General features: G+C 62.3%; 3 protein-coding genes across 6 annotated transcripts; 2 read left to right on the top strand and 1 right to left on the bottom strand.

Annotated features, from left to right (window-relative positions):
• The first annotated feature begins 174 nt into the window (after window positions 1-174).
• On the top strand, window positions 175-5,265 carry MUTYH (mutY DNA glycosylase). 4 transcript variants are annotated; one of them, XM_038144943.1, is made up of 15 exons: window positions 175-312; window positions 535-668; window positions 1,458-1,497; window positions 1,774-1,847; window positions 1,982-2,023; window positions 2,098-2,169; window positions 2,374-2,487; window positions 2,748-2,845; window positions 3,100-3,244; window positions 3,330-3,405; window positions 3,480-3,665; window positions 3,848-3,993; window positions 4,168-4,320; window positions 4,448-4,498; window positions 4,728-5,265. In XM_038144943.1, the coding sequence occupies exons 1-15, from the start codon at window positions 198-200 to the stop codon at window positions 4,830-4,832; spliced, it is 1,551 nt and encodes a 516-aa protein (XP_038000871.1). In that variant the 5' UTR covers window positions 175-197; the 3' UTR covers window positions 4,833-5,265. The 4 variants fall into 4 exon arrangements, with proteins under 4 accessions (XP_038000871.1, XP_038000872.1, XP_038000874.1 ...); XM_038144944.1 differs by having other exon boundaries at window positions 3,330-3,402; XM_038144946.1 differs by having other exon boundaries at window positions 195-415.
• Window positions 5,266-5,754: 489 nt separating this feature from the next.
• HPDL (4-hydroxyphenylpyruvate dioxygenase like) lies at window positions 5,755-8,628 on the bottom strand. Its single transcript, XM_038144947.1, has 2 exons — window positions 8,552-8,628; window positions 5,755-7,435 (listed from the first exon to the last, which is right to left on the bottom strand). The coding sequence occupies exon 2, from the start codon at window positions 7,422-7,424 to the stop codon at window positions 6,246-6,248; it is 1,179 nt and encodes a 392-aa protein (XP_038000875.1). The 5' UTR covers window positions 7,425-7,435; window positions 8,552-8,628; the 3' UTR covers window positions 5,755-6,245.
• A 1,371-nt stretch (window positions 8,629-9,999) lies between these two features.
• Window positions 10,000-13,360, top strand: LOC119704166 (selenoprotein Pb-like). Its single transcript, XM_038144969.1, has 5 exons — window positions 10,000-10,040; window positions 10,772-10,993; window positions 11,239-11,451; window positions 11,583-11,718; window positions 12,350-13,360. Exons 2-5 carry the CDS (start codon window positions 10,785-10,787, stop codon window positions 12,593-12,595), a joined length of 804 nt encoding a protein of 267 aa, XP_038000897.1. The 5' UTR covers window positions 10,000-10,040; window positions 10,772-10,784; the 3' UTR covers window positions 12,596-13,360.
• Window positions 13,361-14,545: the final 1,185 nt, after the last annotated feature.

Below are 14,545 nucleotides of genomic sequence, written 5' to 3' on the forward strand. Positions count from 1 at the left end.
CCAGCGCGCCGGGAGGCCCCGCCCCTCACCCCTTATTTCCGGGGGAGGGCGGGTACGAGCCCTCTCCGCGCGCTTCCCTTCGATTGGCTGGCGGGCTGCGGTGGGCGTGTCCCCCCGCTCTGATTGGCCGTCGCGCGGGGGCGGGGCGGGGCAGGTTTTCGCGGGACGGCGCGCGTGGCGGCGGGAGCGGCTGCGCCATGGGCCCCGCGCGGGGCCGGGCGGCGGCGGCGGCGGCCGGGGCGCTCCGGAGCAGCGGCGGGAGCGCGGCCCCGCCCCGGGGGCGGAGCGGGAAGCGCGCGTCGCCCCGCGGAGGTGCCCGGCGGCGGGAGGGCTGGGGAGTGTGGGGTGTTCTCTCCGGGGCACGGACAGCCGGCCCGGGCAGTCTCCGGTGCTTGCTGGGTCCTCCTAAAGCCCGGTACGCGGTGCGCGTCCACCGGTAGCGGCTCGGTCGGGCTCCCGCCTCTGCTGCGGTTGAGCCCCGCAGCCCTTCGCCGTCTCCCGCCGTGCGCTGACCTCGCGCCGCTCTCCTGGCAGGAGCCCCGGCTGCAGCGCCCGCTCCGCCGCCCGCCCGGCATCTCTTCAGCGACCCGGCTGAGGCCGAGGCCCTGCGCCGCAATCTGCTCGCCTGGTACGACCGATGCAAGCGGGACCTGCCCTGGAGGACTCTGGTAAGGGGAGACATCGGGAAGCAGGGGTGGGGAACTGCTTACTCTGCCTTAAGGGAGCCTGGCTGATGTGACCATGGTGTTTTTCAATACGCCATGCATCCCTGCCTGCATGGAAGCGCTCCCAGCTAGTCGTGGCTGTGTTGTGGTGGATGGTCTGGAGCCAATCCTAAGTATGAAGAGTAAAAGCCGGACACGCTTCTCAAATATAACCTTCAAGAGGAGTATTTATCTCTGGTGAGGTTTGTCTAGCTGTGTTTTAATCTTGTTTTGTTCCTGCCTCTGTGATACCCTAAAGCAGTGAGTGCTGCATGGAGAAGGTTTCCCATGTATTTGTTTGAAGCCTGCTGGATGTTTTTTGGAGCTCCTGCCTGTTCTGTGCTCAGCCTGGCAGCAGTGGCTCGGGAGTTGTGTTGGTGCTGAGGGTGGGCATCAGCTTTACAGCAACATCTGAATGGTGGAAGCTGCACAGCCCCTCTCTGGGATTTACATCTGTCTCCAGTTGCTTCCTATGCAGGCGGGCTCGGGTATGGGATAGCTCTCTGTGGGATTTTGAACCTCCTAAGTAACTCTCCATGTGGCATTTCATCAGCAAGGAGGTGCTTTGTCTGTCACTTGATTAACCCAAACTCAGAACTTCTGAGTGCTTGCGGGAGATATTTCGTTTTAGTTTCAGATTCCATTGCAGTATTCAAAACACACCATGGATTGGTTCATTTTACACGCAGGTCCCCTCTGCAGTGGGGTCGTGCCTCACCTTGTTTCTCACTCTTCATCTTCTTCCCCTTCCAGGCAGCGACAGAGCCGGATGCCGACAGACGGGGATATGCAGGTGAGGAGCAGGGACTGGCTCTGTGCCTTTGTGTGCCATCCTTGGAACAAGCTGCCTGAAGTGGCCACGAGAGCCATTGATTCCCCTTGCAAGGCACTGGGGGGTTGGAGAACCCAGCTTGGGCCTGGGGGAGCGCCTGTGGGGAAGGTGGGGGGTGGGAGGGTGTCCCATCAGCTGGATGCTGTGCAGGGTTTGTAGCCAGTGCTGGCATGGCCACAGCACGAGGTGAGGGTGGCGTTGGTGCCTCTGCTCTGACCCCTGCCCTGCTCCCCGCAGTGTGGGTGTCCGAGATCATGCTCCAGCAGACACAGGTGGCTACGGTGATCGACTACTACAACCGCTGGATGCAGGTGACTGCTCCTTACACAGTCCTGTGCCCACAGGCTGCCCCTTTTGGAGAGGACAGCTGCCCCCTGCCTGTGGCAGATCCCCATTGGCAGAGCTCTGCTTGTCCCTGACTTGTCCCTTTCCCTCTGTCCCGCAGAAGTGGCCGACGCTGCAGGCTCTGGCGCAGGCGTCCCTGGAGGTGAGCATTGCTGGGAGTGGGTGCTCTCCCCGCCCTGGGGCTCTCCATTAACACCGCGCTGTCTCTCGGAGCAGGAGGTGAACGAGCTGTGGGCTGGCCTTGGCTACTACTCCAGAGGGAAGCGTCTGCAGGAAGCAGCAAGGAAGGTGCTGGAGTGGGGGGGAAGGGGCATTTCTAAAGCCCTCTGTGGCTGCTGGGCTGGTGCTGGCTCACGTCTGCCCTGCCTCGCTGGGGCTGTGCCGCTGGCACAAGGCTGCAGAGGCTGGGATCCCATCTTCCCACGGGCAAAATGGGTTCCTTGCACACGCCCGCCCCAGCTGCTTCCCTGAGCTTGGCCCCTTCCCTGCCAGGTGGTGTGTGAGCTGGCTGGCCGGATGCCCAGGACGGCTGAGGACCTGCAGAAGCTGCTGCCGGGCGTGGGCCGATACACGGCGGGAGCCATCGCATCCATCTCGTACGGACAGGTGAGGGCTGGTGACGGGGGGCACGTCTCCCCCTGGCTGCCCAGCCCCGCTCCCGACAGGTCCTGCTGCTGGGTCTCACAAGCCAAGGGCTCCCCGGGGTTGTGCTTGGCTCTCCCCTCACTTTGGGACGTATCACAGCCCCCACTCACCTTCACCTGTGGGTTGGCCTCGTGTGTGTCCCTCTCCATGCTGGGAGCATCCCAGCTCCCTTCTTTGTCCGGAGCACATCCCAGCATAGTAATGCCAGCTCCTGGTGCTAGGCTACAGGAGTTGTGGATGGGAATGTGATCCGGGTCCTGTGCCGCCTGCGATGCATTGGTGCCGACTCCAGCAGCCCGGCTGTCATCAACCGGCTCTGGTAAGGGGAATGCTCTGTCTCTGGAGCTATGCTGATTGTGCCTAAAGGCAGGATCACCCAGGAGCCTTGGGAGCTGAGCCTGTGAAGGGAGGCAGGTGGGTACTCTTGGGAAGTTGGTGCTGCTGGGAGTAGCGGTGAAAGGAGCTGTGTTGCCTCTGCCCACCTAGGAGCTTCTCCCTGACAGGCAGGAGGCAGGCAAAGGTTCTGGCATGCTCTCCCTGAGATCCCCGTGCTTCTCACTGCCATTTCTCCAGGGACATGGCCAACGTCCTGGTGGACAGGAGTCGCCCAGGGGATTTTAACCAAGCCTTGATGGAGCTGGGGGCAACTGTGTGTGTGCCCAAGTCCCCACTGTGCGGGGAGTGCCCGGTGAAACAGCAGTGCCAAGCATGGCGCAGAGTAAGTGTGGCCCTGAGGGTTTGCCATGCCTGGGACAAGGTGGGCTGGTGGATGAGCCTGTCCTCACTTCTGTCCACCCTTGCAGGTGGAGAAGGAGCTGGCCTTCGCCTCTCGGAAGCTGTTTGGAAAAGCCCCCCCAGTGCCTGATGTTGAGGACTGTGGTGAGCATGAGGGGAGATCGCTGTTGTAGCTCCAGGTCTGAGCCCTGCAGCAACTGTTACGCTGGTGCTTGCAGGTGTTGGGGACTGTCCCCTGTGCCCCCCAGCCACGGAGCCGTGGGACAGCAGTGCGGGGGTGACCAACTTCCCCCGGAAAGCAGCGAAGAAGCCGCCGCGGGCGATGCGAACGGCCACGTGTGTGCTGGAGCGGAGGGGCCGCCACGGGGCCCCAGAATACCTCATTGTGCAGAGACCCAGCTCTGGTAATGGGGCTGGGAAGGGGGGGATGAAGGCACCACACAGCCCCTTCCCACCTGCATGAGGGATAGAGGGAGAGGCTTTGGTTGCTGGGATGGGGAAAAGAGCTCTATGGGGCTGTGATGAGGCTCGGTGTCCCTAGATGTGTCCCTTGCTGTCTCACATTTCTGTCATGCCTCCTTCCCAGGTCTCCTGGCTGGTCTCTGGGAGTTCCCAAGTCTCCCGCTGGCTCAAGATCTGCAGGAGGAGAAGGAGAAGGAGGAGCTGGCTGATCACCTCCAGGCCTGGATGGGGCGGCCCGTGGCAGCAAAAGGCCTGCAGTTCATTGGAGAGGTGAGCCTGGAGCTGCAGGGCTGCACTGAGTCCCCTGTGCTCAGCCACGGGGATGTAGCACACAGGAGAAAGGGCTCCTTTCCCACTGCTCGGGACCCTGGCAGGCTCAGTGCACTTTGCATCCCCCATTGCCTGCCAGCTGCCCATCTCATGCGTCTTTCCATCCCCTCACAGGTCATCCACATCTTCTCCCACATCCACCAGACCTATGTGGTCTACTCCCTGCACCTAGATGGGGATGTGACCCTGGACCCTGCCTTGTCCCCATCCCGCTGGGTGACAGAGGATGAATTCCGTGCCTCGGCCGTGTCCACGGCCATGAAGAAGGTATGGGGGGCACTTGGGCCTTTCCTCCGTTCCCTCAGTTATCTTGGGAAAACCCCTGGCATCCCCTCAACTTCTCTGGGCTGTCCCAGCTGCTGTTCAGCTCTGGGCTCTCTTGTTCTTCCTTCAGGTGCTGAAAGCTCACGAGAAGCAGCGCAGGAAGGAGAGCAGCCCTGTCAAGGTGAGCGGTGCTCCAGGGTGCCTGGGGCCCCAATGCTGTGGGACAGCCTCCGGCGTGCTGTGCTGAAGGCACCCTGGGGTTTGGGATCAGGCCAAGGAGCCTCCCCAGCCTGTGGCAGGGGAACTTGCCTGACTGGCACTCCCCATGGGTGTCCCCAGTCCCCAGGGGGGATCCCTGGAGACCGGGGGGGCCCCTGGGGTCTGGCTGAACCCTGCTGTGTCTCCTGCAGGGCTCCAAGCGGAAGCGGGGGGCAAAAGCACAGGGAGCAGGCAGGCCCAGCCCTGGGACACAGCTCTCCCTCCGCACCTTTCTCCGGGCACCGACGGGCCCGTGAGGGCACAGACCTTCCTCGTGTGAGACACCAGAGCCCCTCGCTGGGGTCAGTCCTGCCCGGGGCGTGGCAGTGCTGTCCCTGTGCTGTAGCAAGCCCAGGACATGGCACTACAATGGTCTCTCCTCCTTTCCCCTGCCTCCCCCGTGGGCATTGTGCCTGGATGTGGCCATTGGTCCTGGATTAAGCCTGGAGCCAGACTCCCTCCTTGGCCGGAGCCCTCCTGGGGCTCCTCGGCCCCAAACTGCCGCCACTTTGGCACTGTGGACTCAGGGCAGCCGGGGTTTCTCTCCAGCAGTGGGAAGGCTGTGGCCACATTGCTCCGGCAGCCCTGTCCCCTGCCTGCATATCCCAGCCACTGACTGGGGATGCTGCTGTACCCTCTCTTGTTTTTACTGGACCTGAGAATAAATCTCAAGTGTGTGGGGTTTTTTAAGTGACTGTCTCTGGTGGACTGTGCTAAGCTGGGGGTGTTGGGCAGCCTGTGATGGAATGTGAAGATAGGCAACAGGATCCTTAGGTCTGGGCTGGGGAGAGCAGGGATTTCTTCATTTATGCACCCAAGAGCCCCTTGGCTGAGCGTTAACTGCTAGTGACCCCAAATCAGGCACCCAGAGCAACCCCCCCTGCAAGGGCAGATATCAGCCCCCAAGGGCTGTGCAGCTCCTGCCCATGGGCTGCGCCTCCCTGGGGCTGAACAACTGCCCCCTTTTTTAGTTTTTCCGTTGGGCTGCTGAGCACTGTTCCTGCTGACTGTGGTGCACCCTTGCAAAGGGACAATGCTGGGGGCTGGCAGGGACAGGGGACAGTCCTGGCGGGTGCTAGGGGAAGTGATCTCAATTTTGAATGATGGAAATGGCTGTTTCATCCTCACCTGGCACTCAGCACATCTCAAATAGGAGGATTAAAAACCCAAAGCAGTGCCTGTAAGTTAATTCTTTAATTGAGAGGAGGAAGAGGCCAATACTCACCCCACAGGGCTGGCCATGCTGGGTGGTAGCTGCCAGTAAGAGCCCGTTATCCGCAGCCTCCGGATTATCCACTCCCCTCAGGCAGCCCCTCATCTCTCTGCGTCTGGGTGTGTTTTTGTGCCAGCACACTCTTGGCCATGCTGCAGGTTCAAGTCTCAATAAATTAAGCTGAAACTAAGGCAGAAAGTTCTTTACATGTGGTCGATGAATCACTGGGAACCCAGGGCAGGGGAGAAATCCCACCCATCCTGGGCTATGCTCACACCCCCGCTGGACTCGGCCCTGAGCATCTTGCTCCCACACTGAGGTGGCTCTGGACTGATCTGGAGCCATCCCTTGGTCCCTGCTCACCTGGGCCATGCCAGGGATGGGATCTCTGTGGTCCTTGCCCCAGGGCTGGACTGGAGAAGATGGGGAGCTGAGGGAGGAGGACGGCAGCGTTGCACTACTGCTGCTGGTCCATGTAGACCTGCACAGCTTTCCACAGCGCCCGGATATTGCCTTCCCCGAAGCCGGGTGCTCCCCGACGGTCTATAAGCTCCAGGAAGAAGGTCTCCTCGGAGAAGATGGGATGGGTGAAGATCTGCATCAAATATTCCCGAGAGGGGCTCTCTGTGGCATCAGTGCCCGGCCGGCCCTTGTCCCCAGGCACTGTGGTGTCCAGGAGGATGCCAAGCTCTGCCAGCATGTGGGGGTCCTGCCCAGCTCCTCGGATCTCCTCTGCTTTGCCCCCCTGGCTGTAATACGTGGTGGGGGGTGTGAAGAACCGTGCGCCCCGCTGCTGCAGAGCCCGGGTCGTGCTCACAATGTCAGTGGTGCAGAGGCCAACGTGCTGGATCCCAGCCCCGCCGTGCTGCTCCAGGAACGTGTCCACCTGGTTGGTGCCATTCTGGGAGAGGGACTCGGCAAAGACCAGCTTGCAGCCGTGGGCTGGGGTGCCCTGGGCGCTCTGCAGTGCGAGGAGCAGCATGCCCACCCCCTGTCCCCCCAGCACATACCCCTCAGCCGGCCTTTCCTGGGGGTTCAGCAGGAAGCGGTGGAAGCCAAAGCAGCGCTGGTACCAGTCCAGAGCCGCCCGGGCCCCGCCCCGGGGGCAGACATACGTGATGTGGTCAAAGTGAGTGATCTCGATCCCATCCCCTGTGGCTGAGGGGGCTCCTTGGATGGGCTGGAAGCCAGGCAGGAAGAGTCCCTGGTAACAGGATCGGTCCAAAAGGGTGTGGCTGATGTTGCCCACGACAGAGCTCACCACACCGTAGGTGACAGAACCAGCGTCATCACTCAGCTCAGTGGGGGGCACCAGCAAGGAGCATCCCTGGCTCTGCAGCCACTTGCAGAGCCCCGGCACATCATCCACCTCGAAGCAGACATTGGAGGCCGTGCCCAAGGTGGGCTGGGGATCTACGTCATAGAGGAAGTCACGGGATGAGGTGCTGGCAGGTGCCAGGCGCTCGTTGACGAGGAAGATGGCAGATTCCCGTCGCAAGGCCACCTGCCGGACACGCGGCGTCTCCCGCACGGCCACTGGCTGGAAGCGAAAGGTGTTGGCCAAGTGCTGGCCCCAGCCCTGCCTGTAGGGCAGGTGAAGGGAGATGAAGCAGGGGCGGCTCAGCGAGGCTGCCATGGCTGGGCAGGCTGCGGGGAGGATGCAGGGGGTCAGGGGGGCTGCTGGCCCTGGGGAAAGGCTGTTCCCCCACCGTGCACACAGCCCACCTGTGTTTGCCATCGCACATGCGTATGTGTGTAAGCTCACACCTTTTAATTGTGTGATTTTAAATAAGTGGGTCACAGGAGCCAATTTGCACTGTCAAAGGGCACCCACCTTCGGGACCAGCTACAAAGAGCTGCCCAAGGATGCCATGCCCTCCTGCCAGCCTTCCACTCTGGTGCCCTGTCCCATGCTTTGAGGTCCCAGGGCTGGAAAGCCCCGAGCCCTGGATGCAGCTCTGCGGGTCCCCTCTGGAGCCATGTGTCCTTTGGGAGTTCCACAGGGAGGTCAGCGGGGATTCCCAGTGGAGGAGGTGTGCTGCATGTGTAAGCAAGATTATGGGGACAAGGGTTATGGTGGGAATGTCCTGTACCAGGAACATGGACTGGTAAACATGGAGCAACACACCGTTTACAGCTAAAACGCTCCTGTGCTGCCCCAGCACCTGTCAGGTGTGTCCCACCAGGAGGGGAGCAGTGGGGTCATGATAGACTGATGTGCCCTTCCCCTCCCCAACAAGGCCAGCGTGGAGCCACCATGCTCTCTGCAACATTCCGGGAACAATGACCTTGCCCTAGGGGCACAGAGGAACACTTCGAGAAAGTGACCTTCCTCCCCACCCATCCAAATATCTGTGATGCTCAAGGGGGAAAAAATATCTGCCCAAAACCCCAATCGGAAGCACCTCTCCGGAGCACCCACTGAGGCTCCCTGATCCCATGGCGTGCACGAGCCGCTCTGCCAGTCCTCACCGGTGTGCACTGGGCTGGGGCACACACCGGCTCGAATATTCCCTTTCACCTGCCCGCTTGAAGGGGCTGTGCGCACCGAGCTCCTTCCCACCAGCCCGGGGCGGAGGGACCGCGTGGAGCCCGGCGAGCCCATGGGCAGGGGCCGGCGCTCCTTCCCTCGGGCCCCGCTTCCCGCTGCGCACCGCGGCGCCGGCACGATCCCCGCCGCGCTCCCGCCCGCCCCGCGCCCGCGCCCGCCCCGCCACCCCCGTGCCGCCCGCGGGCCCCGCTCGCCCCCGGGCTGCGGCTCACCGGGGTCAAGGCTGCGGGCGAAGGGGACGCGGGCAGGCGGGCGCGGGGCGGTTCAGCTCGCTCCGCCCCGGCATGCACCGGGCACGGCGGGCCGGGCGCTGCGGGGCGGCCGCGGGAGCGCTGCCGGCGGGGACGCGGCGCGATCCCCCGGGCAGAGACGGGGCCGGACACGGAGAACGCGCTGCCCGCTGCGGGTGCCGCGGTTTGCGGTGAAAAGCCGCCCGGGCTGAAAACCGCAGGCACCGCGGCTCGGGCGAAAAGCCGAGGGGAAGAGGGAAGAGCCTGCGGGCGGCGGCCTGGGCTCCCTGGGGCACAGCTCCTGTCCGCGCAGGGTCATTCCCCGCCAGCCCGAGTCCCAGGATATGAACTGGGGAAACGTGTCCCTGCTCAGTGCTGGACGCTTCACGGTGTCCGGGATACCCGGTGGGCACTTGGGGGGCACAGCGTGCGGGTGGGGGGTGACAGCTCTGCGGAAAGCCCGGTGTCACGAGTGACTGCTCACCAGTCCAACCCACGGCCCCACATCCTTGCAGACCCCTCTGGGCCTCTCAAGCCCCTCAGCAGCGATCCCCTCTCCCCCTGCCGTTTTCGGACGAATCCCCACTCTGTGTGTATCTGGGATCATGTTCTGCCCCCGCTGTGACTGTTGCTGCTTGCCCTTCCCTGCCTTATCATGTTTTTGTACAGATCCCAGGTACAATAAACTGCTCAAATATTTGAAGAGATGTCCTTGTGCTGCCAGAGTGGTGAGCTCCTCTTGTTTGGCTGGGGGGTGGAATCCAGCGTCGCTGTGATTTCCCAAGGAAACACCGACACTACCACAGCCCCATCAGTGTGGGGCCGGACAGGAGGCATGGAACTGGACACTGGGGAGTTGCTGTGGGACCAAGCATGGCCTGAGAACGGCCATGGGCACAACAGAACAGCCCAGCCCGGCTTTTGAGGTGACACCCCACAGGGCAGGGAGCTCCAGCACCCCGCCGTGTATGGGAGGGACCATCTTTTTGGCTGCGGAGAAGCAGAAACGGCACTGGTGGCTCCTGTGCCACCTCGTGCAGGGATGGCGCTGTTGGAGGTCACCCCACAGTGGTGCAACCTTTTGGTGTAAGCAGTGGCCTTGGCAACGCCCCCAGCCCTCCCGTGCCTGCGAGGTTCGGAGCGGCTGTGTCCATCTCTTCCTTGCAGCACCGCCTGTCACCCTCCGGCGTCAGCCCGGCACCAGGCACCGCTTTGCTCCAGCACGGCTTGGGCTGGGCTGTGGCAGCAGCACCCCGAGGCCACATGGCACCGACGGGGACAGTGCCTGCCTTGTCGCTGTCCCCTCGAGGCAGGCGGTGGTGGCCGGGGCGCAGTCCTCGCTCCAGCCGGGCTCTTCTCCTCCCTCCTGGGCGGGGAGAGTGGTCAGGAGATAAAAGGGGGACCAGGGCCAGCTGGAAGTTGCTGAAAGCTGCTGGGGCCGGGAGCGAGGGCGGACGGCAGCGAGGAGAAGCGCGGTATCGGGGGCTCGTTCTCGCGGGGAGAGGGCTGGGGAGTGGGGGCACATCCAACCTGACCAGATCCTGCATCTCCCTGCTCCCTCCCCGCACCATCCCCTCCTGACCCATATCCTCCCCCTTGCCCATTAAGTGTGCTGGATATTAGAGGGATGGGGAATATCCTGGGCTGGGCAGAGTTAGGGGGCTGTTGTAAGACGGGGCTTCAGGCAGATTTTGGGAGACTCAAGGGCTTTAAGGGCTCTGTGTACCCCCAAAGCACTTTGTGGGGCACCAAGGACTCTCAAGGTGACCTGAAGGTGAAACCATTTCTGTCCCAGTGACTGCTCACTGGCAGCTGAGATGATGAGGGGCTGTACCCTGCTCCCTTCTGGGGCAAAGACAGACTTCTCTCTGGGGCTGGGTTTGTTTTGTGGGATCAAAGAAATGGAGAAGGCCCATGGGAGGTGGAGCACCTTCATCTCTTGAGATGTGGAGTGGGTGTTCCCTGCCAGGGGAGAACAGGATGCTGTGGCGCTGGGTGCCCACAAAAGACAGTAGCAAAGAGCCCAATTCCCCACCTTGTCCCCCTTTCCTTGCCCCCTGGGATGGGGGTCCTAGCTCCCAGGGCCAGGATCAGGCCAACACTGCCCACAGCCCTTGTCTGCCCTGGAACTGGGTGCAGGGAGGTATTTTGGGGTTGCAGTGGATCTGGGAGGAGGGTAACACCCTGTGTCCCCCTGCCAGGGCCGGGGTGCAGGATGGGGCTGCTGGTGCTGGCCCTGGCCACCTGGCTGGGGCTGGGGCTGGCCTCGGCCTCCGAGGAGACGGCCAACAGCAGCCGGATCTGCCAGGAGGCACCGGCATGGACCATCAATGGCTCGAGCCCCATGGAGGGGGCGGCAGGGCAGGTGACGGTGGTGGCCCTGCTGAAGGCCAGCTGACAGTTCTGCCTGAGGCAGGCCCACAGGTGAGCCCCGCTCCCCCTCCCCGCAGCCATCCCCGCCACCTCGGGGCGTACGGCAGCCCCTGCCCCGGCAGCCCCTGCCTCGGCCGCCCCTGCCCCGGCCGCCCCTGCCCCGGCAGCCCCTGCCTCGGCCGCCCCTGCCCCGCCGCCCCTGCCCCGGCGCCCCTGCCCCGGCCGCCCCTGCCCCGGCCGCCCCTGCCCCGGCAGCCCCTGCCCCGGCCGCCCGTCCCAGCGCCTCCTTCCCGCAGCCTCGGGGGCCTGCGGGAGCGGCTGGCCCGGCAGGGCACGGCCGATGTTCGCTACATGATCGTCAACGAGAAGGCGCCGCTGTCCCGAGCCATGCTCCCGGAGCTGCAGCGCCACGCCCCGCCCGGCGTCCCCGTCCTCCAGCCCGAGCAGGAGGACCCTGACGTCTGGCAGGTCCTGGGGGGTGACAAGGACGACTTCCTTGTTTATGACCGGTGAGTGTCCCTCGATTCGCCTGAGGCTTTACTGGGAGTTACAGAGCGTTTGATGGGCTTCCAAAATCTCCTCTCGTGGCTGGGCTGGGGGCATTCCAGACCCCGGTCTTGAGGCCGACTTCTCCCCTCAGGTGTGGCCGCCTGGCTTTCCACATCCAGTTGCCCTTCAGCTTCCTCCACTTCCCCTACGTGGAGGCAGCCATCCGCTCCAGCCACATCAAGGACTTCTGTGGCAACTGCTCCCTCTACCCCAACACTACCCAGGAGGTAAGAGCTGGAATGCTCGCTGCAGCCGGGATCCCTGCTGTCCTTGGCACTGCACATCAGCAAGAGCAATCTTATCTCCATGCTGGGGATGGGCTCTGGGCTGGCAGCTGCCCTCAGATGTGTTGGAGAGGGAAGGTGATGGAAGGTCTGGGATAAGGGCACTTAAATAGGTCAGAGCTTTCTGGTTGAAAAGGAATTGACTAAAGGGGTTATATCCCATGTCTGGGAATGCTAACTAGGACTGTTCCCGTATAAGAAAGCGCAGGCAGTGGATGCAGAGGTGGCAAGCTCAGAGCAAAGAAAAGGCTGTAGCTCTGAGCTTGGCAGGCGATTAGTCGCTTCCCAGGAGAAAAATACATCCAGAAATACTGAATGCAAATTCCTGTTTCTGGACCACAGACAGCTTGAGCCAAGGGACGCAAGTGTAGAGGCTTGTGCCCTGTGTGCTCCAGCCTTTCTTGTCCTCCCTGTGCCCTGGGCCAGGGCTGGAGAGCATTTGCTCTGACCCACAGTTTTCTGTATGATGAATGCTGGTCTGCCTTCTTCCCAGTTCACAGCTGTGCTCCCAGGCTTTCTGCAGGGTTCTGTGGGCGTTCCCATAGCCCACCGGTCCTTGTGCTACTTTCCTCAGGCTAACAGCACCATGGAGGGCCCTGCAACCCCGAGCTCCCTTCCTGAACACGAGGGGATGGAGTCAGAGACCCCCGTCCACCAGCACAAGCCCCTCCATCCTCACCACCATCACGAGGTCAACGGCAAGAGAGACACAAACCCGAGTGAGGACCACAAACCTGCTACCCATGCTCACCACCACCACGGAGACCATGGTCAGCTCCATCACAAGGGGAAGAAGCACAAGGAGGGGGATGAGCATTAAACCAGGCTGGGCAGCCTTGCAGAACCCAGTAGTGCGCAGACGACCCCAGCTCACTTCACAGAGGCATGGAAGGACTTGCTTTGGGCTGCTGGTCACCAGCAGTGCTGGTTTAACAACTCCCTCCAGCAAACCCCACGTGGGTTGCCCTCCTACGCTGTGAGAGGGATGGAAATTCCCCTTGGACCCTGCTCAGTGCTGCATTTTCAGCCCCAGGTCTCAGTTCTGAGCCTCCATCTGCCACTGCCTGTCTTTCTGTGCTCAATGAAGCCCGCTGTGCAAACCAGGAGGTCCCTGGTCACTGCTGGCTGACACTGCACAGAGCAGCAGGGTGGGGTAGAGGGGCCAGAGGTGGGATGGGAGCAGCACTGCATCCTCTGCCCATCCAGGCATTCCTGGGTGTGCTGGAATCCCTGGGTTTCCTGGCCAGGGAGCGAGGGGAGGGACAGCGTATGCCCCGCAGGACATGGTCCCAGGGGACTGAGGGCACAAAGAGCGGTGGGATGTCGCAGCTCCCCACGGTCCAAACCCTGTCCCCCCATGGCTGTCCCGTCCTGGGCGCCCCGCAGACCGTGCGCACGGGTATGTGCAGTGGTGCTGGGTGGCCGCAAGATGGTGGCCTTGTCCCCTCTTGGAGACCCAGGGGCTGTATCCAATGGGCACAGCTCCGGGAAGGACAGGGTGGGGATCCTGAGGTCTTTCCTGGGGTAAGCGAGGTGGGAGGGCAGCGTGAATATCCGGAGTGCGAATAAAACCTCTGTGAAGTGACCACTGCTCAGTTTGGCCTCTGGTGGCCCCGGGGGAAGCGGGGGGTGTCTTGCTCAGCGCTGGTCTGTGCCCTGGGCACAGGGAGGGACACGGGGCTGGATGCAGACCCCAAGATGCAGCAGCCAGGGATGGTTTACATCCCCTGAGCAGGAGTTGGGGGTAAAGGGGTTGAAGATTGAAGAGAAGTCTTCTTCAAGAGAAGACCCCATCTCTTCCTATCTTCTGTCTGCCTCCCAAGGTGGGAGTCCAGGACATTAACACTGTGCTGCTTGGAGGATGTTTGGCTCGGCACCTCCATACCTGGCTTGTAGATGTGATGTTGGGGTGCCTGCCCCAAGCTGCTGCTGGTTCCCACATGCACTCCAAAGTCACCATGGGCACCTTGTCCCCAGCGCCCAGAGCAGTTCCCATTGCAGGCACATCGTGGGGCTCCCCAGCCCTCAGGCAGGTGGGTGCTGTGCCCCTGGCAGGCAGCATGCCTGCCTGCAGCTTGTGGTGCCCCAGGCCTGTCTCTGCCCTTTACTCCAGCTCCATCCCTCATCCCACACAGCCCTACTCAACACCTCTGCAGGCCCTGCAGCTTGAGTGGGGAGCAGAGAGATGATTTTCTGCTCAGTGTTTTCATTGTGCTGTGTCCCAGTGCTGGGTTTCTGCACCCTGTCTCTGCTGGAGGATGCTCTGCACAGTGACTGGGACAAGAACCGGGGTGAAAAGGAGCTGATCCTCACAGGGGTGAGAGCAGTGGGATCAGATGTGTCTTTCTTACCAGCCAGGTTCTCCCAAGGGGTGCTGGCTGAGACCCTGCTCCCCCTCCTCCATCTCTCCTCCGCCTTCCTCCTCTACCTGCTCCCAGTAGCCTGCAAGGGCACCTCTGTCTGCTGCTCCTGCCATCAATATTGAGGTTATCTTTTTCTTCTGGCAGCTGCTGTAATTGAAACAAAGCAGGCCGGGCCTCACGGGCTCGGCTCCTCTCGCTCATTTTGCTGGTGCTGCTGAGACAACTAATTCATCTTATCGATGCATGGTTGGCCTCTTTTCCACCAGATCCAGGCAGAGCGGTCTCCCTGCCACGGCTGGTGGGAGCAGACTGTGTTCCTGTGGCTTGCTGCTGGGTGCTGCTCTTATCCAGCCCCTGGTCCTTGGCTTGCCTCAGCTGGGTGCTGGCCGCCAGCAGAAGATGCCAGA

The sequence above is a fragment of the Motacilla alba genome, chromosome 8, assembly GCF_015832195.1.
Source record: "Motacilla alba alba isolate MOTALB_02 chromosome 8, Motacilla_alba_V1.0_pri, whole genome shotgun sequence".
NCBI lineage: Eukaryota > Metazoa > Chordata > Aves > Passeriformes > Motacillidae > Motacilla > Motacilla alba.